A 26,770-nucleotide genomic window follows, 5' to 3' on the forward strand; every position below is an offset into this window, starting at 1 on the left:
CGAATTTATTCTATTCTTTCAGTTTTATGTGTCTGAAGGGACACACCGCGCGCCATCTATTGAGATGATTAACAACCATTTCAACCAATATGAAGCACTTTTCAGTGAATACAATATTGTAACGATGGAACACGACCTTTTTTGTTGAATTTATATTTTTGGTTTTATGGCATTCAAATGCTTTTTTTTTTTTCTATTCTTTGTAAATTTATATTTAAAAAGCATTTGAATGCCATAAAACCAAAAATATAAATTTAAAAATTTTTGTTAAATTTTTCCTTAAAATTCATGTTTTCGTCTCTAGCTTCGCGCAGCCGGCTTAAACCGCTTCTCTAATGTGAGCATTTTGTCTATGAAAACATAATCTTAAACGATAGGTCACGTGCTGGTGGCAAAGTTTGGCGGGTTGTTTGTTAGGGGCACAGTTAGGGGTGTCCACAAAGAGTTTTAAGAATTCATCTATTTGAAAAAAAATGCGTCTGGAATTTTATAAGTATTTTTAACGTATAAGTACGTAAAAAATAAGCTAAGGCGTATGCAAAATTATAACCTCCATTGAGCTTAGAATACCGATGGTGGGACGTATATTAAAAAAACCGCATTAAAATCCGATACAAAAGTACACAAACTCCTTTGATATAAAAATTGCATAGGATACTGAATCAGAAATCAACTCTTTACGAACCGATTACATAAAAAATTAATTAAGTACATTTGATTCATATTTTATGGAACTGCTTTCCGAATCGATGGTAAATTTTAAAATATGTACAATGACGATTCAATATTGCCCTTTATCTGAATTTCTAAATGGCCACGTAAAGATGACGTTTATCGATTTTACGAAGTATATAGCCTTAAATTGACTTTAGGGATGTTAAGTTTTTAAATAAACGGTAAGAATATTGAAGGACAAATCTAAACTGCTAAGTACGCAATATCACATTGTGTCTAGACAAGCTTTCCACCCGGCTTCACTCGCGTTTTCAAAGAAAAACCCGCATAGTTCCCGTTCCCGTGGGATTTCCGGGATAAAACATATTCTATGTGTTAATCCAAGTTACATTCTATATGTGTGCTAAATTTCATTGTAATCGCTTCAATAGTATTTGCGTGAAAGAGTAACAAACACACACACACATCCTCACAAACTTTCGCATTTATAATATTAGTAGGATAGGAAGGAAGTAGTATAGGATAGAATTTTGAAGATATCTATTACTACTTTTTACGGTGATTACCTGTGGTGATTACCGAATAAATAATCTACAAAATAACTCGACTACTATTGAATAAAACTATAATGCCTACAGCCTACCCGGATTTTATAAATAGGTAACAATGAAACAATTAAATAGGTATATGCACACGGAAAATCCAAAACATAGTTTAAACCCATTACAATATTAACTGAAAACAACACATTTTTAATCTGTTTATAAGCTGTCTTCCTCATACTGTAAAAACATGGAAGGAAAAAACCGTAACACATCACATATAATTATAACTGAAAAAACTATTTTAAGCAACGGTTGACACGGTCATAAATTTGATGGAACCGCTGATTGGTTTTTGGCAGTTGCTATGTGCTCCGCGGTTTTACCCGCAGTGCTCCGCTCCTGTTGGTCTTAGCGTGATGATATAGGGTGGTCTTAGGGTGTAATCGTTAAGTGTGCACAGGCGATTATTCCGTAACTATTACAGATATCAAAAAACTTTAGACTGATATCGAATATACTTAACCTAATGAGTAAAATGGCCATAATAAATTTAAAAATAAAACGAGAAATATCTAAAAAAAATAACTTTAAACCCTCCCATACATTTAGTATGAGATATGAATATCCCATGTATCTACATTTAATATGAAAGATTTTCGCTTTTTCTTTCTTTTTTTGGATTTCTGCTTTAATTGCTTCGTAAATTTGAAGGGAAGTTCATTTAGAAACTGTAAATAGAGCTCCACATTGTATTACACAATGAGGACGTCACTTCGAAAATCTGCTATGAATACAAAATGTATGGGAAATAAAATGTACGGGAGCGCTTAATGTAACATTTTTGGATAGGTATTTCTCGTTTTATTTTTAAAAATTTAAGTTAAGTACTTTCGATATCAGTTTAAAGTTTTTTGATATATTATGTTATAGTTACGGAATAATCGCCTCATCGCCTGTGCACACTTATCTACAGCCTTCCTCGATGAATGGACTACCTATCTAACACCGAAATAATTTTTCAAATCGGACAGTAGTTCCCGAGATTAGCGCTTTCAAACAAACAAACTCTTCAGCTTTATATGTAATATTAAGTATAGATTGATGATTATTATTCGGGTATTTTATTTGAAACATTTTATGGGCCCTCTTCACATTGGACAGCGTTGGTCAAACAAATGATCGTCGATGTTTGCCGCCATTACGGCGATTATGAAAAAACATGTACAATTAGGTACGGCCGATCACAGACATTTAGGCCCTCTAGGCTCTACATCATCGTGATTGCCTCTACTCACCCAACGCTGCCCATTGTGAAGAGGCCCATAAAATGTTTCAAATAAAATCACCGAATAATAATCATCAAAAATAATACTTAAATTAGCATCACTGTTTTATTGATTACTAGCTTACCGCCCGCGGCTTCGCCCGCTTTGTCTAAAACTTAATAAATTATATACTAAAACCTTCCTCTTGAATCGCTCTATCTATTAAAAAAACCGCATCAAAATCGACAGGGAAAGCTACTTTGTTTTATACTATGTATTGCTGTATTTAAATGGTTTTTTTCGCCTGCATTTTACTTATCGGGGGTGTTTTCCACCGTCCTCAATGTAAATACTGAATTTCCTTCCTCTATCTTAAGACAAGTTACAGATCAGCCTATATTAAATTATTGCATACAAGCTTTCCGCCCGTGGCTTTGCTTCAAAATTTTCGTGGTTTAGGCGGGAAGAAAAGTCAAAAGAAAAACAGGGTTAGGGTGCTTTTCCCTTTAGTTTCTGTGATCTGTGTTTTCCGCCAATAATGTGCGAGGATAATATGTAACGAGGAATGTGTTTAATTAAAGAACCAGTCATATCGCTTCATTTAGTTTGAAGTTTGAAGCGATACTATTGGTTATTAATTACAAACACATCCTCGCTACACATCCTAACTAACATTTTATAAATATTTAAACGACGAAACTATCTCTCATAATGTACATTTTTATATAGGTACTAGCGGTCCGCCCCGGCTTCGCCCGTGGTACCTACATGTTTAAACTATCTTATCTTTCAAGTTGGATCGAACTGCACATGGTGTACGAATTTTATTATAATCGGTTAAGTGGTTTAGGAGTCCATTGAGGACAAACATTGTGACACGAGATTTATATATAGGTATTAAGAAGATGTACGTCAATAAGTCAAATATTATGGAAAATACTTGAATTATCTTGTGTTTTAAAAATTAAAAAGTTCCTAATAGGCTAATAGCTATTGGTTATTATGTACCTACAAGATACTTTTTATCCCGGAATTCCCATCACATCGTTCACGCGGGAAAACCTGCGTCTTACAGACTCGTTGCAGGTAGGTACCTACATTATACATGAAATGTCCAGTTTTTTCCGACGTTACAGAAAAGAAGAAAGGTTCTCATTACTTATATTTTATTGATAGATAGGAAAGCGCTTGAATACAATCTCGCCTGATAAACTGATCCAAACAACATACCAAAAATGCATCACTACATCGTGCTTTGCGAATTTAGGGTTTTTTAGTGTCAATTTCTACTGGCTTATGATGTAAAGTATGCCTTACATCATAGCATTATAAACATGATTTTATCAATAATTAATAATTATTATTAACTTCACCTGTATGTGAACAACTCCTTTAGATTTTGATCTTCTTTATCAAGGATCGGTGACAACACAATAATTATTTCAATTGTTTTAATCATCGTGTTTTTAATAGACTACAGGCCCATGTAGATGCTGTCCACTTGAGTGCAGATGAGAATTCGTTAAAGTACAGGTAGAGATTTTTTCCCCTTGTCTCTATGATTTTTGCACGGCGTTGCGGAATAATGGATTAAAAGCAGTATTGAAATAGTATGACACAGATGCCGTACAAAAATGGTTGTACAAAAAGTCGGAATTTATTTTAATTTTCCGACAATTGCCGGGGTAAATTTAGTCATTTGATTTTGTCTCTCTGTCTTTTGTCTCTACTGCACTCAGGTGGACAGCTTACAAGTCACGGCATAGCGCTGAATCTTATTATTTTATGCTCTTATATCGTTCTAGATAGGTTACCTGGTGGTTCAAATGACCCATTATAACTTTTTCAACATAGGCCTGTAGTCTATTATGTTTTTAAATTATATTTATTACTTGAGGTCCGCCCCCCCTTCGCCCGTGGTACATATTTCACAATAAAAGGTAGCCTATGTCCTTTCTCGGGTATCAAAACATCTCCATACCAAATTTCATACAAATTGGTTCAGTAGTTTAGGCGTGATTGAGTAACAGACAGACAGACAGAGTTACTTTCGCATTTATAATATTAGTATGGATTTATACTAGATAGTATTATAGTAGGTAAAGATGTTCAATATTCTACTTTGTACTCTGAATAAGGATAATAATGAAATTCTTAAAAAATAAAAACATTACCCTCCTTCTGTGAAGTCAAGGATCGGTGACAATACAATAATTTCAGTGTTTTTACACGCTTTATATTAGCTTCACCTGTATGTTTGTTTGTAACCGACTTCTTTGGGCGCGATTTTGACCCACTTTAAACGGCCAGATTTCGTTCAAACTTTGTAGATTTATTGAGGACCGATGACAATACACTAATTTGATAAAATTTTCTATTTTTTAGTTCGGTTTTTTATAAAAAGCGTGTTTTTTAGTTTTTTTAAACTATTATTTATTTAAGTACATATATATCTATTAATGTGAAGGATTCATAAATGATAGACCAGCAATTTGCACACCCATTTTAATCGTCGACATATTATTATCTCAATTAAATATTATGACCCCAAGATAATATACATGATAACGGCATTGCAATAAATTTTAACTTTCAAAACGACCAAGCTTAATATTTTCCTGCAACAGGGACATTACTATCAAAATATTATTAAAATAATAACTAACCACGTTCATCTCACTGTAATTATTATTAGACAAAGAATCATCGTTTATAAAATAAGCGGTTTTCCTTGAAGTTCTTGTATTTATTTATTAGTTAGTCTGTGTGTGAATCGAGGCGCGCACGCTCGCGCCAAAATACTTTTTTTTAACTGACCAAGGCGTTTTGTATTAAAAAAGTTCCTAGTGTGTTTAGAAGTGTAGTGAATATTATTTTAAAAAGACATTAACTATTTTTTATACATCAAAATGGAAGAACTAAATGTAAGTTAATTAGCCTGTGTCATCTTTGTGTCTTCACTATTTTTTGTTAGAATTATGTTACTGGTTTCGTATAGTGATGTTAAAATAAAATGATGATTAAAAAACAACCTGTTTTTTTAAATGTAGAGGTGTAAATGTAGAGTTATTTTCAATTTATACTTAACTATTTATTACTGAACTAGATTTCCGCCTGCGGCTTCGCCCGCGTTTTCAAAGAAAAACTCGCATAGTTCCCGTTCTCGTTTGATTTCCGGGATAAAACCTATCCTATGTGTTAATCCAAGTTACCTTCTATATGTGTTCTAAATTTCATTGTAATCGGTTCAGTAGTATTTGCGTGAAAGAGTAATAAACACACACACACACATATACATCCTCACAAACTTTCGCATTAATAATATTAGTAGGATTACATATAAATTGAATAATAAATTATGCAGTGAACATCCCTTGAATATACTTATCACGAAAATTTTTACAGCAATGTTCTATCTAATTATCTATCTAATTATGTATATAACATGTAATGGTCTATTCATAAAAGCTGTTTAGTTCCGCTTCCTAAAAAACAATTGATAAAATTAAAAATAAAAAAGGGTCTGGTTCTAGTAGTTACCTACCCTTAGTAAATCGGCTGAATAGTTTTTCGAAAAAATCTCCAAAATAGACTAACCTATATTATTTCTGCATTACGAAAACTTTCTTCTTTGCAATATTGAGTGAAGAGTATTTAGTGTAAATTAAAATTACCATGTGTGAAATCAAACGAGAAGACATAATTTGGCGCCAGAAATCCGCCATTAACTTTTTTTTCAATTTTTATGTGAAGTTTAGAAACTGTGCAAAAATTCCATACAAACATACGTAGTCAAATATTACCATACCAAACCTGTTTTTTGCAAATATTACAGACTGTACGCAGTTAACTAATCTCCTAATTTATATAGTATTATACGGGGTGTCCCACTATTGGTATACTAAGCGCGAAGGGACTTATAGTTTAGCACAACAAAATTACTTTAAAAATATTTTGCTATAATGCTCACATTAGCGAAGCGGTATATGCCGGCTGCGCGAAGCTAGAGAAGAAAACATGGATTTTCAGGCAAAATTTAGCAAAAAAATTTTGACGTTATTTTGTTGTTTAATTATTTTTTTACGTTATCACATAACAGTGTATGCAAAACTACAAGTCCCTTCGCGCTTAGTATACCAATAGTGGGACACCCTGTATACAGTTTTTTTACCGATTAATTAGGTACTAAAAGTGAAGTCCTGTATCCCCTAGTGGGGTAAGAGACAGGCGCATTATGCATATGTCGTGGCCATATCGTAGATTTGCTCACTTCCTGAAATGGTCGTATTCCATGAAATGGTTGAATGTCTATTGGCCACATCATGATGTGGTTTGAGCATATCAATGATAAAAAACGTTTCTCGATATGGGCAACTAAACGCGCGGTTTTTCCGTGAAATGATCAAAATTATTTGATCATAATATCGTAAAGAAGTTACAGTAATTATTATTGGTAGGTGGTAGAGGCGCTTCAAGCGCTGTGTTTATGTGTGAAGATGGCGGTCGCAGTAAAAAATTTCATAATTCGTTCAATTATATTGAAGAAAGTCATAGCAAAGAATTGAAAACGAAGCGGTCGAGTACCTACCATGGAAACTGCGGATATGCCCTAGGTTCTACGCTCACGCCTCCGTCCGTCCGTCCGTCCTCTCTCCCCACCTCTTTACCAAGGAGGCGGTTGATTATTGACTAGGAATCGATAATTATTAATAACTAGATTTCCGCCCGCGGCTTCGCCCGCGTTTGCAAAGGAAAACCCGCATAGTTCCCGTTCCCGTGGGATTTCCGGGATAAAAACTATCCTATGTGTTAATCCAAGTTACCCTCTATATGTGTGCTAAATTTCATTGTAATCGGTTCAGAAGTTTTTACGTGAAAGAGTAACAAACATCCATACATCCATACATCCTTACAAACTTTCGCCTTTATAATACATATATATTAGAAGAACAAATATAATTAGGTTAGGTTTCGTAATTGAGGTAAGGTTTTATAAATAAAAATTAAATAATATAGGTCGCGTCAATCAGAATACGTTAAATAAATTTAAATAATTTACCATCTAATCCATACTAATATTATAAATGCGAAAGTAACTCTGTCTGTCTGTCTGTTACTCAATCACGCCTAAACTACTGAACCAATTTGCATGAAATTTGGTATGGAGATATTTTGATACCCGAGAAAGGACATAGGCTACCTTTTATTGCGAAATATGTACCACGGGCGAAGCCGGGGCGGACCTCTAGTAAATAATAAATGAATAATAGTTACTGCTATATTCATTAATAACAAAAATACCGAATTGTCTCGCCTTCCATTGAGTGATATTACATATACATATAAATATAGGCTACACATACATATTAGCAGCATTAATAGCATTTTTTTAGGTCCATGGCATAAAAATTAAATAAAACCCTCAACGCAACGAGAAAAGTGTATAGAAATTGTAAATAATAATTTAAACAAACTTCCCGACGATCTTTAAAATTAAGTATCATTATAATCTTCTTATATATAAAAATGAATCCCAAAATGTGTTGGTAAGCGCATAACTCGAGAACGGCTGAACCGATTTCGATAATTCTTTTTTTATTATATTCCTTGAACTACGAGGATGGTTCTTAAGTAGAGAAAACGTAAATATTATGTACCACGGGCGAAGCCGGGGCGGACCGCTAGTTATTTATAAAAAAAAAATTGCTTAGGCCTTTAAGTGGGGAATTCTTGCTTAGATACCGACGGCCCCAGCCCCCAGGGGAAGAAGGTTTTGCCATTGCCAAATGCCAATACATTTAAAAATCTTAGTTACGAAGCTCATCAGGGATAGACGTGTTTTTTGTGTTCATAAATTTAAAATAATAGTCTCACAGTATAATAATCCTACATATCTTGTAATAAGTCTCAAAATAGTGTAAAAGTGCCGATCAGTGTTACGTCATTCTAAAATAACTTCAAAATTAAATTCAGTGAATTTTTGCGGTGCGCAGCTCCACTTCACCTCACGAGGGAAAGAGACGGACTCTTATTTTTGAAAATATTCCGTCGCAGATTTGAAGCGACGCGACATAAGTAAGGAATTTGCGTAACCGATATTCTATTTTTAGAATTGAAACAAATTTTTATTTTAAAAATATGGCTTGCAACTGCGGAGCATGTAATAAAATAATAAAAATTAACCAACACAGTATTAAATGTTCTAAATGCTCTCATAACTTTCACACAGTATGTGCAAATATAGCAGATTATAAAAAAATTACCGAAGAGTCTAAATTAAATTGGACCTGTTCTTTATGTCCTCCAATAAATTCGAATATCGACATAATTATTTCACAAACCAAGCCGAAAAACTCAAGCTACATACAAAGTTCAAACAATACTTGTACTGCATCTGCTTCGTCCAGCCCATCCGATATCACAAACGACGTGTCAATCAGTGCTATCGTTCACGAAATGAGGCTTATCAGAGAAACCGTCGGGGAAATAAAGTCACAAATGCTGTCGCTTACTGAACATATATCAAAATGCAACCTTCGACTCGACGAGTACGATAATAAGCTGGAACAGCACGAAAAAAGAATAATTACATTAGACAATATCATAACTGAACTCAAAGATCGTATGAACTCAAACGCACAAGTTCATCTTCGCAATGAAATAGAAATAATAGGCATTCCAGAAACTCCAAACGAAAACCCCGCTCATACATTCCGCGTTATCACTCAAAAATTAGGTTTTCCTATTGAAGAATCTGATTTGGACTTTACAACCCGGGTGGGCCCCTCGCGCAATTACTCGCAAAATAAAGGTCCTACTAAAACTAACTTCTCCCAATCGCCTCGACCTTTAGTTGTCCGATTTTTGAGCCGTAACAAACGAGACGAATTTCTTAAAATTGGTAAAATGAAGCAGCGCTCCATCAACACTCTGGACATAGGACTCGGTGCAACAGAATTTAATAACATAAATCTGTACTTCAACGAACGTCTAACCCAAGAAAACAGATATTTATTTCGAGCCGCTCGGCAACAAACAAAGGTGCATGGATACAAGTACTGCTGGATTAAAAACGGCGTGGTTTACATCCGCAAACAAGAAGGGAATCCTGCAATTCCTATCAAAAAACATGAAGACCTCCACCAAATACTCAACCCTTTTCAAAACTCGACAAATCCCTAATCTCTTTCTTATTTTATTATGTTTTATGCTAAGATATAAACTAAGACGTAATTTAATTACTTTATCTCTAGAAACACATGTTAAATGTGCCTTAGTGAAAACTTTCCTATTAAGTATTAATCTACAACATAATTATATTTTTAATTTTTCATATTTCAAACCTTTTATAAATTACATAATTATTATTAAGAAAAAATTCACTATAAATAAGTTGCACGAGTCAAAAATAAGTTTGTATAAAAATATGATGGAAAACAATATAACTATTATTACTTCTACATATTTAAAGATTTTTCATAATTGTGCGATTCAAAGGCCAAAACGTATAATGTTTAAAATAATAATTTTGTTTCTAATTTTGTATATTAATTTAAGTTATCTTTATATTATCACCTTTGCAATTTCATATAAACTAATATATGTCTTTATTAAAATAATGTTATATAAATACACTAATTGTGTGAACCAATGGCCAAAACGAACATTGTTTAAAATAATAATTTTGTTTCTAATTTTTGTATTTAAGAACGCTAACTTAAGTTATCTTAATATTGTCTTTGTAAATTCATTTAAACTAATATATGTCTTTATTAAAATAATGTTATGTAAACACACTAATAATTATTGTATACCCACTAATTGTGTGAACCAATGGCCAAAACGTATATTGTTTAAAATAATAATTTTGTTTCTAATTTTTGTATTTAAGAGCGCTAATTTAAGTTATCTCAATATTATCTTCTTTGCAATTTCATTTAAACGAATGTATATCTTTATTAAAATAATTTTATCTAAACACACTTACCACTACAAAACACTATTACACACAACTCACTCACACACTCACCTCCTATCATACACATCAACACGTTGCACTCATAATTATTATGCATATTATAATAAAAGTTTTTTACAAAATTTAAATTTACACAAACTCATTATAGGGATGACAAAATCTTGCTTAAAGAAAAAACAATCTGTTATAAACTCATATCGTCAGTATGTCATTAATTAACGTAAGCAATGATTTAGATGAATCTATCTGTATTGAATGTCATCCCTACCAGTCCATAGAAGAATACAATAATTCCAAACTTAAACCAAACGCAAACGGATTTTCGGTATTATCGTTAAACATTAGAAGTATCCAACGCAACTTCGACGACTTCGCCTTAAATCTGAGTAGATTTCATAATAAATTTGACGCTATAATTTTAACCGAATGCTGGCTATACGAAAACATCATAATCGATAGTTTACCTGGTTACAACACATTTCGCTCCTCCAACCAGATAAATAAATCTGGTGGTGTAGTTATATTCGTTAAAGTTTGTCACAACACAGTCATGGTAAATTCTTCAATAGCCAACGCCGATAGTTTAAAACTAAATATTAACTATAACATATCTCTCCTGGGAATCTACCGTACCCCTTCCATTCCCGTCAACAACTTATTTCTTTATTCATTAGATAATCTCCTTCAAACAATAAGTGATAAACCTACAGCGATAGTAGCCGGTGATCTTAATATTGATATATGCAACCCAACATGTCAACAGTCCTTAGATTATTTATGTCTCATGTCTTCTCACTGTCTACTTCCTACTATCACAAAACCCACACGGGGTGATGCGTGTCTCGATCACATCTTTATCAAAGCGTCCGGTAAACTGTATGGTGCCATTTGCCAATCGTCTATAACGGATCATGACATTGTTATTGGCCTAGTCGTGAAGTCAAAGCAATCACAAAACAAGCCTCGATGGCGAATAAAAACTGACACAGACGCTCTCATACATTCACTAAAAGCGATAGATTGGAATGAAACTCTCTCTTCTTCAAATGTTGACGAGGCTTCCTCCTATTTTTATGAAATATTATCCAAGAACATAGAAAAACATTCCGTTAAAATGAAAGTAAGTCGCAGATGCACAAACATAAAGCCCTGGATCACCCCTGGCTTAATTCGATGCATTAAACACCGCGACAAACTGCATAAAGAAGCCAAGGCATTTCCTTACGATCAAATCCGCCAACATATATATAAAAGATATAGAAACTTCTGTAATAAAATTCTTAGAAATGTGAAAATACAATACAACAGCACTCTAATAGATCAAAATAAATCTAATACAAAAATGCTATGGCAAACCATTAAAAACATAAGCTATCCCTCTAATCATACTAATTCTTCGATAGAACTTCTACATACAAATAATGATATAAACAGCTCTCTTAACAATTGTAACAAATATTTCACTTCAGTCGGGAAAACTCTGTCCGACAAGATCCTAACAAAACTAAATATATCTCAAGGAGATCTAATCAACTCTTATAAAACAGATAACACAGCATCTCAATCCTTCTTCCTCTCCCCCACCGACGAAACTGAAGTACGCAAATTCATAAACAGCATAAATAATGATAGCTCCCCCGGCATAGATAATCTCACAGTCCGAACAATAAAAGCCATTCTTCCTGAAATCATCAAACCTGTAACTCACATATACAACCTAAGCTTAGAGACGGGAGTGTTCCCAAACTGCTGGAAAACAGCAGTTGTGATACCTATTTATAAAAGTGGAATAAAAAACCAACCGGAAAACTACAGACCCATAGCTTTATTAAACATACTTGGAAAAGTACTTGAAAAAATTGTGAATTATCGACTAACATCTTACTTAGACAAATATCAACTAATTTCAGATAATCAATTCGGATTTAGAAAAAACAAATCAACAGAACATGCTATCTCCCTACTCACCAACTTAATATCTTCACATATAGAAAATAAAGAATGTTGCATAGCCGTATTTTTAGACCTGGCTAAAGCATTCGACACGATATCACTCGGACTACTCGCAAAGAAACTGGAGGTAATGGGAGTTAGAGACACAGCGTTAAATTGGTTTAAGAGCTACTTAACGGACCGCACTCAGTGCATAAAAATTGACAGTAACCTTAGCTCTAAACAAAAAATAGAATTCGGTGTTCCACAGGGAAGTGTTCTCGGCCCCACTCTCTTCACCATTTACATTAATGATATACTCAAACTGACTATAGAAAACTCCCACACAATTGCTTATGCCGATGATACTGCTGTTCTGTTTCACGGTAAAGATTGGAAACATGCACAAAAGGTTACAGAACTAGGATTATTAACCATACTAGAAGCTCTCAACAAAAACCTACTCACCTTAAATCCTAGGAAAACGAAATTCTTGTCTTTCTCAAAATCCGCACATCAAAAGCTTTTGCCAAATCAGACTATTAAACTTCATACTTGTACCAACCCCAACATCACTCACTCAACATGCGACTGTAATCACATCGAAACCACTCCGTTTATAAAATACTTAGGAGTTACTTTAGATAGCAACCTAAACTACAATCAACATATAACAGAAGTTTCAGTTAAAATAAGGAAACTCATCTTCATAATGAAGAAGCTCCGCAACTGTACCCCCATTAATATTTTACGACAAGTATACATATCTCTCTGTCAATCCGTAATGAATTACAGCATCTCCGTTTGGGGAAGTGCCGCTAAATCACACCTTCTGCAATTGGAGAGAGCACAACGTGCATTAATCAAAGTAACTCTAAAAAAGCCTTTCCGCTTTCCGACAAACGAACTGTATCGGGAGTTCAATGTTCATCGCGTCCGCCAACTATACATACTATCAGCAGTTACCCTTACCCACAAATCTGTTGCTTCACGCCCCGATTACGAGGAATTACTAAGGAAAAGAAAATATCGTATCCCACTTCCTGCATACAACTCAAAAATAGCTAGACGAAGTCCATCTTACTCACTCATCCACACTTACAATAATGTCTGCAAAACTAAATCACTGAAGAATTGTAACTTGCACAAATGCAACAAGATAATGAAATCCTGGCTTCACGAATTAACGTATAGCGACACAGAAGACCTGGTTTAAACGTAAGAATGAAAACAAAGCAATTAATAAATTTTATTCTCGTCCGTTTTTGGAACAAAATATAAAGCATTGATAGTACAAATACACACACAGAAGTATAAACTCACACTCAACCACACACACACACAATCACAAACACACTCACACACACATCACACACGACTCTCATTTACACAATCACACACGACCCTCTTATACACAATCACACTTTTTGTTAAATAAATAATATTTCTATTTTAATGTCAAAGTGTTCCTATGTAACTAAACTTTAGACTTTTTAGAGACCTGTATAACATTTCTTAGATCCAAGACACAGGCAACAGCCTAGTTTGGATCTCCTATAAAACTGTAATGTACTGCTTTTTTGGTAAATAAAGATTTTTATTTTTTATTTTTTTTTATGTACATCAAATGCTTTGTAAACGGATAACCGACATATTCAATATAAACAATACATTATTTAACCTTCGTTTATTAAATCTGAACGTAATGCACTTCGTATCACATGAAAACAAGATGGCTGCGTCAAGGTCACTGACGGGTCAATGACAATATCGAGTTTGGGATTGTCCAGCGCGGCTGTTCGAAATTTAAAATTTTGACATGAGTTTGCATTTTTATTACTTTTTTTTAATTGACTGTCACCGTGTAAAGAGGTGTTAATATTTTTTTTCAATTGCGTTATTTCCAAAATATAAAAATAATATTTTAAAAACGTGATTTTAACTGACTGACTATATTAGCGCTTTTCGCAACAGACTTATTGGCTTAACAAAAACCGGTTCAATAAATTGTTGGAACAATACACAACCCTGAGACACCAAATGTAATTTTGGGCTTACAAAATTCATAAAATTATTGCCGAATAAATAAGAACTGATATCTTTATGTGACTCCATGAGCATTGACCATGACCATGATCAAAATGGTGTACATGTTGAATCATTAATTCTATAATGACATTATATTGCCAATTTAATAATTAAGGTTTACTCCATACGCATACAAACGATTTCTCCTGTTTTCTCCCTAGACATTGATCACTGGCTTTACCCCGCATAGTTTGACTCGCATTGTTAGGCTCCTATTAGTGTTACCGTGATTAGGTATATTAGAACCTTCCTCGACACATGGGCTATCTAAAAATAAAATAATTTTTCAAATCGGACTCCTGAGATTGGCGAATTCAACCCACCAAACAAACTTTTCAGCTAAAGCATTTTTTTTATTAGAATATTTATCAACCTCTTCTATGTCACCATGTTTTCCTTTTTGATAGTAATTTATTTTTATAAGCACCCTCGACCCCCTTATAATTACTATTAAGCACAATCTTAATACATATATATAAATCTCGTGTCACAATGTTTGTCCTCAATGGACTCCTAAACCACTTAACCGATGATAAAATTCGCACACCATGTGCAGTTCGATCTAACTTGAGAGATAGGATAGTTTAAACATGTAGGTACCACGGGCGAAGCCGGGGCGAACCACTAGTTTAATATAAAAGATTGATGTATGGGTATGTAATCTATGTATGTTTGTTTCCCTTTCACGCAAATACTATTGAACCGATAACAATGAAATTTTGCACTTTTTGCATAGAGGGTAAATTGGATTAACTTCCGAAACTACTTACTAGACCGATTTGGCTACACTTCACCAAATATTATTTCTGACTGACATAAGTTACGAACGAAGCCGGGACGATCGACTAGTTTATATTAAGACAGATTTATTTTTACAATGACACACTTAGCTCTTTGTTTATAATTCGATGAATAATGAAGGACAATGGATGATAATGTCATTCTCGTTTTTTACAAGCAACTTCTGCCCATGATTCAACCATTTTTATTTCAAGAATTTTTTGACCTATGATCAAAACCAACTGTTAAGTAATTTAAGTAATCTATGTCAATACCACAGTTCTATAATGTTTACAACGACACCTCATAAGTCAAAATCCGTCCAGTGGTTTGGGTTTTTCGGCGTACCAAAGAATTAATATATATATTTCTTTGGTACCTACTTTGGTTTAAGCATGTATGTAAGTATATTATAAAACTTACATAAGTACGTACTTAAACTGGAAAAACTCTTTTTCTTTCGCAGTCAGTGAATAATAAACGGTAACCCACGTAGGTAATTCGCAGATATTAACTTTCTTTCGGCCCACGATTTCGCCCGTGGTGCCTAAAATTATATGCTCATTTCCTCGGAAACCACTCTATTCCAAAATCCATTGTGTAGTTTTATATATCTACTAGCTTACCACCCGCGGCTTCGCCCGCTTTGTCTAAAACATAATAAATTAAATACTAAAACCTTCCTCTTGAATCACTCTATCTATTAAAATAAACCGCATCAAAATTCGTTGCGTAGTTTTAAAGATTTAAGCATACAAAGAGACATAGGGACAGAAAAAGCGACTTTGTTTTATACTATGTAGTGATAAACATATATACATACATAGGGAGTAGGAACAGACAGACGGAATGCGCATTTTGTTTTACACTATGTAGAGATAGTGTGAGGACCAACCGTAAAATGCTTTTTACTTGGACTTAAAGCGTATAGTTATAGAAGTCAGTGACTTAAAGTTTATCTGCGATAAAAATCAGTTAAATATTGTATGATAAAATATTTATTTTAGGTCAAATAGTGGCCTTGGCTTCACCCGGTTTGGAACAGGATAAATTATGTGCTATTTTATAGCTGCCTTATTAATGTACCTATTATGTACTAGCTGTGCCCCGCGGTGTTACCTGCAGTGCTCAGCTCCTGTTGGTCTTAGCGTGATGATATATAGCCTATCTATAGCCTGATATATAGCCTTATCTTCGATATATCGATATATCTTCGATGAATCGGGTATCTAACATCGAAATAATTTTTCAAATCGGACTAGTAGCACAGATTAGAGAATAGTTACTTCTAGTAGTTCCTGAGATTTGCGCGTTCAAACAAACAAACTCTTCAGCTTTATAATATTAGTAGGTATAGATTTACTATTTTACCTACTTATTTAGTACCAAACTAAGAAATTCCGCGGTAAACCACATTTAGAGGTACTATTATGAAATCGTAGTTTGGTATTTTCGTTGCAATCCATACTTAATATTATAAATGCGAAAGTAACTCTGTCTGTCTGTCTGTTACTCAATCACGCCTTAACTACTGAACCAATTTGCATGAAATTTGGTATATAGAGATATTTTGACACCCGAGAAAGTACATAGGATAGGTTTTATCTCGGAAATCCCACGGGAACGGGAACTATGCGGGTTTTTCTTTGACTGCGCAGGCGATGCCGCGGGTGGAAAGCTAGTTATCTATAAAATGTTTAATCTAAATTCTAAACAACTCTGTAGATGCCAGAGAACAAAAGACACAGCATTTTTTTAGAATTTTGGCATTTAACATCACTTAAAAATAACGGAATTTTATTTTGTCACTGCAAGTGGTAAAAATTATTTGTTATTTTTTTTTGTAAACTTTGTTTTCTAAATTAAATTATGAATAAAATAAAAAAATAAAAAATAAAAATAAACAGTTTTGTTTTACCGATCTTAAATCCGTATCACTTGAAATGTTTTTCCAAATTGAGTAATCGATCGTGTAGAGGAAAATCCGAGTTGTAACTGAGGAGTGACGTCACAAAATGATAAGTATGACCTAGCATTTATTCATTACGCGTTGATTGTGATCTTCTTCGGAATTAGATAGCCCATTTATCAAGGAAGGAGCGCAGCTAGTATAGATAAAACATAATATAACTATTTGATCTAACTGAAAACTTGTTTCGTTATACAGCCGATTTAAAATAACGACCATCTCAACTCTCATCTAGTCAATTTATGATAATTGTCAATAACTTGAATATTCAATTCGTTTTTTACTCATAACAAAAGATGGTTGTTTTAATATTTAAACGAGCAATTAATCATTCGATTCTGAGTATTCATTTTAAAATCATTATAATTTATAATGAAAAGTTGTATTAAAAAGCTGTGTTCCGCGGTTTCACCCGCATTGCTCCGCTCCTGTCTTAGCGTGATGAGCGTCTTAGCCTTCCTCGATAAATGGGCTATCGAACACCGAAATAATTTTTCAAATCGGACCAGTAGTTCCCGAGATTAGCGCGTTCAAACAAACAAACAAACTCATCAGCTTTATAATATTAGCACTGGTAATACTGTGATATTAGTATAGATTTTAAATTACTCAGAATCTTCTATAATATAAAAATGAATCCCAAAATGTGTTGGTAAGCGCATAACACGAGAACGGCTGAACCGATTTCGATAATTCTTTTTTTATTATATTCCTTGAAGTACGAGGATGGTTCTTATGTAGAGAAAACGTAAACATGTACCACGGGCGAAGCCGGGGCGGACCGCTAGTTATTAAATAAAACTGATCTTTCTTTTTTAAAATCTCTCATTTTGCTCAATGCTACACATGCTGCTAGGTGTTAGAGAAAATGTGCTGATTGATTTTTCGATGTTCAATTTCAGGTATTTACGCCCTTTTGAATTAATTCGCTTTCTGTGGGATGAAAAAAAGAAAACTTAAAATACGCATTTGATTTTCAGATGCTTTTCATCATCAGCTCGTTCCTGGTCCTGACAGCGGGATACCCCCAAGCCACGATAGACCCTAGTGTCCTGGTGGAAATATTTGGCACTCCCCCGACCACCACGACGGGAGGAGACAAAAAATTGGAAGATGTAAGTTTTTGACGAAAAAGGTTCTATGTCTTACCACAATAAGACTTTAGACAGGGTTTAACTTTACGCGCGGGTTCTCTTTAATCTGGTTTTGTCGTATTTCACATATACAACTAATAAAGTGACAGATCCCTGGTTTAAAGTTAGACTGTGTTTAAACTGTTTGTGGTAAGACCGTCTGTGTTCCACTAATAGCACTGTGCATTTACATCAAACAAGCGAATGCTCATTCTAACCCCACAGTCAAATTATTTTAGTGTAAAGCGTAGAGCATTCTTTCGTTGTTCTGTGTGTTCTATGCAAAGTTCTAAATACTAAACAACACTGAATACAAGTTTTGGTTTACACTAATAGAATACATCACGAAATAATGCTCTTGCTCAAGCTCCAGCTCTATGTTCGTTTGATGTAAATTGCATTGTAATAAGTAGTATTGTACAGTATTACCTGTGGTTCCACTGTGTTCTTTTTGTAAAATAATTATTGTTGTTATATAAAGGGGAAAAAGTTAAAAATTTAAAATAGAAAAATCCAAAATAAGTAGAATTATTAATAAGCAGCACCGACTCTACTTGATGTTTTATTGTACTTTTTGAAGATGTCTTTAAATTTCTAGCTAGTCCAGCATAAACTTCTAAATAAATTAAAAAGTTAAAAAAAGGAAAAATAAGTAGTTATGTTTTACATAGGAATATGTCCCACTGATCTTTCTTTACCAATTTTTTTTTTCTGAAATCGAATATTAAACCTCTACTGAATTTCCTTATGCACTACAAAGTCAAAAATAGTATTATAATTTTGTTTTAATACAAATTTTTCAGATCACAATAAAGCCTACAGAGGCCGCAACCTATCTCACAGACAGCAATGGGAATCAATGCAAATGTGTGCCTTATTACCTGTGCGATAAGGACTTAAATGGGAACGAGATATCTAACGCGAGTGTCACAGGCTGGGGGATGCTGGATATCAGGTAATTTTTTTTGAAGTGAAACTTCTTTAGGCGCGTCGGGAGTAAAATTTCAAGATCGCATCATGGCAATACCGTCTCGTCATGGAGTAAGGTGACGATTTCGGTATCTTGCCAAAGAAGATTCACTTCTGACAGCTGTGCTCGGCACACACGCTTTTTTTTAATATGTGACGTGGGTTTTAGTCAACCGATTTCAGTAAGCGGAGGTGTAGTTCTGAAAATTTAAAGATGGTTTTTAGTTAGTGCGCGATCAGTAACAATACAATCATTTTATCTTATTAAAGCGTGTTTTTTTTATTTAAAACAATATTTATTAGATTTCCGCGTCGTGAAACGAAAACCCGAGTAGTTCGGGATAATAATGTCCTTTCTCAGGTTTCAAACTATTTTCATACCAAAGGCGATGGTCCAAAAAAAACCCAGAGTCGATTTAGACAAATTGGGTATCAATGGCTTTATTATATTGCACAATTTACCCCACCGAAAAATTAATGCCCATATCCATGGGGTATGAGAGTTATAGGCTAAATAACAAGTTACTCATGATTTTTCCATATATACTTTGTTAGCCTATAACTCTCATACCCCATGGATATGGGCATTAATTTTTCGGTGGGGTAAATTGTGCAATATAATAAAGCCATTGATACCCAATTTGTCTAAATCGACTCTGGGTTTTTGGTCCATACATTTTTGGACCATCTCCTTTCATCCAAAACAAGTCGGTTGAAACGTGAAGAAGAGACAAACAGAGTTACTTTAGCATCTAACATACCTATTAATAATGGATTTTTTTTATAGATTTGGCGAAGAAGACTGTCAAGAAACTGTGGAAAGATGTTGTACGGAACCCGATACTGTCAATAAGTATCCCGCGCCTAAACCGGATCCTAAATTGTTGAAACAGTGTGGTTATAGGAACCCTAATGGTCTAGACTTCCAAATTACTGGTGGAAATGTAAGTATTTGTATTGTACCTAGATTTGTTAGAATTTTTTTTTATATAGCACATATTATTGATACCCTTTTCTTTTGTAATCTAAGATTAATACAATATGGTAATTTTATAGTCTGTATAGCGTAAATTACCTATGGTTTTAGCATTGACATTAAATATCTGTCAGAATGACGTAAAAATACGAGATTTTGGCGCCAATTCGTTTTGTACGTTTATCACTGATAGAAATGTCTAATTGGAATATATTAAATTATTTTCATATTTTCAAATCACTATTTTTTACACTCATTGATTAAATATTAATAAAAATATTACTATTAATATTTCAGTAATAATCGTTAATGATTTAAGTTTCATACATTAGGATCGTAATTAAATATTTTTTTGTATTTTAGTTCCTTACGCAACAAGTCGTTTTTTTCTCTAAACGGTTTTTACAGCAATATTATTATTTTTTATGTATTTTTTTTATTACAGGGAAACGAAGCGCAATTCGGCGAATTCCCCTGGGTGATAGCTCTTTTAGACGCTCTAAATGGCAGTTACGTGGGAGTGGGGGTGCTCATACACCCCCAGGTGGTGATGACAGGCGCACATATTGCGGCAGCGTAAGTTTGTACTTAGTTACAATAATAAATATTTATTTTAATAAATATTTCAGGACAATTTTCACACACGGCACTATCTGGTCCCATACTAGGCTTTCGCTTGTGATATGGAAACCAGATGGCTAATAAACATACATATATAATTTTAAATAAAGACTTATATATATGTATAATTAACACAGAGCAAACATCTATGTTCATCACACAGATATTTGCCCTGGGTGGCAATCGAACTACCTCTGGCTTTTAATAAACAATGTTTTATATACTTATATATATTTTCTAGGTTCGCTCCAGGAACATTAAAGGTTCGGGCGGGAGAGTGGGACACACAGACAAACAAGGAACGCTTGGAGGCACAGGAACGGCTTGTTAGCGAAATTGTTATTAGGAATGGTGAGTTAAATGCTTTCTATGTGGCAGATAAATAAGAGATCTCACACTTAAAAATTTACATAAAAATAACATAAAGAATTGAGAACTGCCTTCTTTTTTAAATTCAGCCGTTTAATTAATAGCCTAAACTCTTGATTAGATAACGCTTATACATTTATATTAATAGGCGCGTTGATAGTAAAACTTTTAGGTCGCGTCATGGCATTACCGTCACGTCATGGACGACGAGGATTTTGATATCTTTGAATCTTGCCCAAGTAGTTTCACTTCTGACACTTGTACCCGGCACGCACGCTCTTTTCTATTAAATTATTATTAATCATATATGTTTAATTATATCATCTTCGTGTTATACTAACAAATTAACGAACTGAGTAAGAAGGTATTTGCTGCATCACATTCGTTAAGACGTATTCGGAATTTCTTACCCATTCCAACAAAAATTTCTCTTGCACAGTCCCTCCTCCTTCCCATCCTCGATTATTCCGACATTTGCTATACTGACCTTACTGAATTGCAATTGGACAAACTTGAACGGCTGCAAAATGTTTGTATAAGATTCGTATTTGGCCTCCGCAAGTATGATCACGTCACAGAATACCGTATGAGGCTCAAATGGTTACCCATACGTCTACGTCGCAACATGCATATTGCATATACTTACATCTTTGTACAAAATCCTTTTCTATCCTCAAGCCCCTGTCTACCTTAAAGAAAAATTTGAATTTCGTTCGAATGTTGATTTAAATCTGCGCTGCACTGGCAATTTGCTATTGAAAATTCCTCCCCATAAATCAAAATTTTACCACAAATCCTTCCATATACAGTCGATACTTCTTTGGAACGCTCTGCCAATTGAAATCAGACGTGCGAAATCGCTGAACATATTTAAAAATTTAGTTTTCAACCATTTCTTCTCCCAAATAAATTGTTAGTATCCTTATATTTTATTTAATAATTGTATTGTATAGGTATATATATTATATATTGTATGTATTGTATATTATGTGTACGTATATATTAATATGTATATAATGTATAAGTAGGTATTCTTAAATTATAATTATTACATACTAGCGGTCCGCCCCGGCTTCGCCCGTGGTACATATTTATGTTTTCTCTACATAAAAACCATCCTGGTACTTCAAGGAATATAATAAAAAAATAATTATCGAAATCGGTCCACCCGTTCTCGAGTTATGCGCTTACCAACACATTTTGCGATTCATTTTTATATATAAGAAGATTATTATGTATTTATAATATAAGTAGTTATATGGTTTAAATATACTGTAATTCATTTTCATTGCTGCACCACCTATTGTTTTCACCTCTTTCTTATAATTAAAAATCCTACCCATAGGTTGCCTGGTAGAAATCGCTTAGTAGCGATAAGGCCGCCTTTTTAGCTTTATAATCATATTGTCTGTTTCTTTTTTTACGTGTATTTACATGGTGCTGAATAAAGTGTATTTATTTATTTATTTATTTATAAATACTTACGTTTAAAGAAAAAAATAACGATCAGTGAAATAGATGTATGCATCTGCCCCTTACCCCACTAGGGGACATGGGACTTTAATACTTACATTTTTAATAGTGTCTAATTGTGTTAAACATTATTATTTCTGCAATAAAGGTTCATTAATTCCAGATTTCAATCCCAAAAGCCTCCGCAACGATCTGGCTTTACTTCATCTGGACCAACCTTTCGAGCTGGCGGATCATATCAACGTCATCTGTATGCCGGAGAACATGCAGGAGTTTGAGAATAATAAGAACTGTATCGCTAATGGATGGGGCAAGAATGTTTTTGGTATGTTCTGTTGTCTATACTAACCATAGATAATATAATATAGCATACGTTGGTACTTAAATGCTGTGATGTGAAGAAAAGTTTGATGTAACTTAATTAAAAAAATGTGTGCGTGTACTAGTGTACACACGTAAGAAGTGAAACTTCTTTATAACCTTATTTTTCAAAAAATATTTTACTATATGCAACTTTACAGAAATACGTCGAATCACGCGTGGTAGGGATAATAAAAAGATGGCGCGTAACGGCAAAAAGGTCACGCGTAACGAAAAAATGTTACACTAAATTTTTTTCCAACCCCGATAAAGAAGTATCACTTCAAAAAAAATGTTTGTTGTTAAAACCTAATTTCTTTACCATTAGAAAGCTACATCCTTACCGAGTATAATTAACATAGTCCATAGGCGAAAATCTATGTTTTCTATTGAAATGAACTCTAGCACTTGTTTGTATAATTAACTAGGTTTCCGCCCGCGGCTTCGCCCGCGCAGTCAAAGAAAAACCCGCATAGTTCCCGTTCCCGTGGGATTTCGGGGATTGCGTCATTTTCCCGGGATAAAAAGTAGCCTATGTCCTTTCTCGGGTATCAAAATATCTCCATACCAAATTTCATGAAAATTGGTTTAGTAGTACTTTAGTATAAGCGTGATTGAGTAACAGACAGACAGAGTTACTTTCGCATTTATAATATTAGTATAGATTATGTTCGTTTCGTATTTTCATCTTTGCCGTCGCATGAGTGTAGGTAATGGTTTAACCGCATTTATATTTCGAGTTTTAGAATTGATTAAATTTAAAATTATATAATTTAAAATTAAATTTAAATTGAAAAATTAGTTTTAGATTGAGTAAATAGAATTTTTCCGTTAACATTTGATATTTCCAGGTAAAAAAGGCCACTACGCGGTGATACTCAAGAAAGTGGAGATCGACATGGTCCCCTTTCACCAATGTAACGCGCAGTTGAAACAGACACGACTTGGCAAGCGATTTGAGTTGCACAAGAGTTTTGTGTGCGCTGGTGGACAGCCTGGGAAGGATACTTGTAAGGTAGGCTATTTTGAATAAAATAACTTGTTTTCTTTCTTTCTCTTCGGAGTGAGGAGGAGGAGTAACTACCTATGTAAAACTTTGTATCAATGTCACTTATTTTTTTTAAAGTGAAACTTTTATTACATCGTCTCAAATGTTTTGGTGTGTGTTCGTTCGAACAGTTTCACTTTTACCGTGGTTTCATAAAACCACACAACATTTTTTTTGTTTAAAAATTGTGATTGTTAAAGTTTCGTTTCTGTTAATTGCTGGGAAGGATACATGTAAGGTAAATTATTCTTATCGAACCCATGACCGGACGGTTGAACTACGCTCACGTGCCAAGGAGACGATCAAAATAGTTCACCTATTATATTTCAATCAACTTCGATTAAATTGATTTGTATTAAACCACTACTTTCTGAGGCTGAAACTAAAACTATAACATTTATAATTTAAAAAATAATTTGGAAAATCCAAAAGTGCACGCCTCATAATTTTTTTTTAATAAATATTTATTAATTATTATTTTTGTTTATTTAATAACAATTAAACCACATCGAATCAGACCCTGAAAAATGAAAGGGTTCTATTCCTGAGCATACTCAAGCGTAAGAGAAAAAAAAAGACTCGATTAGTAAAGTATTTCGGTCGCTATCGTGTTAACAAGAAAAAGGATCCGCACATACAGACACACGGACGTCCAAGACAGAACTTTTTTAAACTGTTTTTTAACTAGTTTAAATAACAAAAATGACATCAAAAATATCATGAACGTTAAAAATAGTGTTTTTTCTTAATATGTGTGTGTATGTATTATCTTACAAGTGCAATGTATGATACATAAAGACATTTTAAGTTTGAAAAATCAGATGTTTTGCGCGAAGTGACAGTAGTACCCACCTCAACGCTTCGCTTATGAGGCGTGCAATATACCTAACTAATTCAAGATTATTTTGATGAATTTTGAAGCAAAGAGAATATAATCACTACGTGTTTGAAGTAAAATTTTTATAAGCGCGTTGAGAGTAAAAATTTCAATATCGCACCATGGCAATATCTTCACGTCATGGAGAAAGGCGAAGATTTTGGTATTTTCGAATATTGCCAAAGAAGTTTCACTTCTGACACGTGTGCTCGGCACACACGCTCTTTTTTTACTTCAAAAAATTCCAGATTTTTATTTTGTTTTATTTCCAGGGTGACGGCGGTGCGCCCCTCGCCTGCCCCATTGCCCCCGACCGCTACACGCTCGCTGGTCTCGTTGCCTGGGGCATCGGTTGTGGGGACGAAATACCCGCGGTGTACGCAAGAGTATCGCTCTTTAGACGATGGGTAGACGAGAGGATGGGGGCTTGGGGTTATGATACGAATGTTTATAGTGTATAATAAATGATTTTGTCAAGTTGTTGTTTTATTTGGGGCAACCCTGAAACGTGACGAAATATGATATAACATACGTAGTATATTATTATTAGTCTGTGATATACCTAAGAGATGGTTCTGTTACTTTTATACATTGATACAACTTCAATAGCATAGCCATGGGGCAGTTTTTCAGGGGCACACTGATGAGTTTTTTTCTGTGGCAACCCTTGATAATATAACTTTAGTGTATATTTAGTAATCTGTGCTATGACTTTGTGTCGAAATGTGGTAAAAATATATTATCTTGGAGGCAGTTCTATTATTTTAATTGGTACAATTTAAATAGCATGTGGTATATGTTGTGGAGAAATTCCGGCTGTATAGACGAGAGGATAGGGGCTTGGGGTTACGATACTGATGTTTATAGTATTTAATAAATGATTACTTATTTGTAATTATTGGTGTTTTATTTCGAAGTTTTGATTAGTTTTTTTGTGTGTGGTAAGTGGTAACCCTTATACTATACTGTTAGCTATGCCCGCGGTTTAACCCGCATTGCTCCGGTCCTGTTGGTCTTAGTGTGATGATATATAGCCTTCCTGAGGCTTCCTCGGTAAATGGGCTATCTAACACCGATAGAATTTTTCAAATCGGACCAGTTGTTCCTGAGATTAGCGCGTTCAAACAAACAAACATCATCTCGCTAAGACCAACAGCAACAGGAGCGGAGTTCTGCGGGTAAAACCGCAGAACACAGCTAGTAATTAATAAACATACCTATTATCTAATTATTATTTTTCAATCAATTGTGAATTAATAGGCCTTCAAGAGAACAATAACTAAAATAGCGGGATTAGTCTCAGTAAACTAATAATAATTGCCAACATCCACTTGTAATATTATCAAATACATGACACCTCGAGGATATACTTTATCTCATACGTGCGACAATGTTAAAGTTTGGAGCAATCACCTTGATATGAAGATTTAAATATTTAATCCGTAGCTACTTCACTATCACTACATAGTATAAAACAAAGTCGCTTTCTTTGTCCCTATGTCGCTTTGTATGCTTAAATCTTTAAAACTACGCAACGGATTTTGATGCGGTTTTTTTAATAGATAGATTGATTCAAGTGGAAGGTTTTAGTATATAATTTATTAGGTTTTAGATAGGGTTGTAACGGAACTCCGCCTCCGCCTCCGTCACTGCGGAACTTCCGCAAAGAATTTAACCTCCGCCTCCGCATCCGCCTCCGCAAAATTTATGCG

The 26,770-nt window shown here is 34.1% G+C and overlaps 1 protein-coding gene across 1 annotated transcript; it reads left to right on the forward strand.

Moving 5' to 3' along the window:
* The first annotated feature begins 5,233 nt into the window (after positions 1-5,233).
* Positions 5,234-25,535, forward strand: LOC149896325 (phenoloxidase-activating factor 2-like). The gene is made up of 9 exons (XM_090118234.1): positions 5,234-5,409; positions 18,213-18,347; positions 19,169-19,320; positions 20,122-20,278; positions 20,756-20,886; positions 21,173-21,282; positions 22,937-23,098; positions 23,985-24,148; positions 25,331-25,535. The coding sequence occupies exons 1-9, from the start codon at positions 5,395-5,397 to the stop codon at positions 25,517-25,519; spliced, it is 1,215 nt and encodes a 404-aa protein (XP_089974360.1). The 5' UTR covers positions 5,234-5,394; the 3' UTR covers positions 25,520-25,535.
* Positions 25,536-26,770: the final 1,235 nt, after the last annotated feature.

Source organism: Colias eurytheme, chromosome 29, assembly GCF_061535395.1.
Source record: "Colias eurytheme isolate Ceu_HAF_F1 chromosome 29, ilColEury1 Martin Lab GWU primary, whole genome shotgun sequence".
NCBI lineage: Eukaryota > Metazoa > Arthropoda > Insecta > Lepidoptera > Pieridae > Colias > Colias eurytheme.

Coding starts and splice junctions, on each gene's coding strand:
- LOC149896325 (XM_090118234.1), top strand. Junction 20,279..20,755: donor TCCAAATTACTGGTGGAAAT/GTAAGTATTTGT, acceptor TTTTTATTACAG/GGAAACGAAGCGCAATTCGG. Junction 24,149..25,330: donor CTGGGAAGGATACTTGTAAG/GTAGGCTATTTT, acceptor TTTTATTTCCAG/GGTGACGGCGGTGCGCCCCT.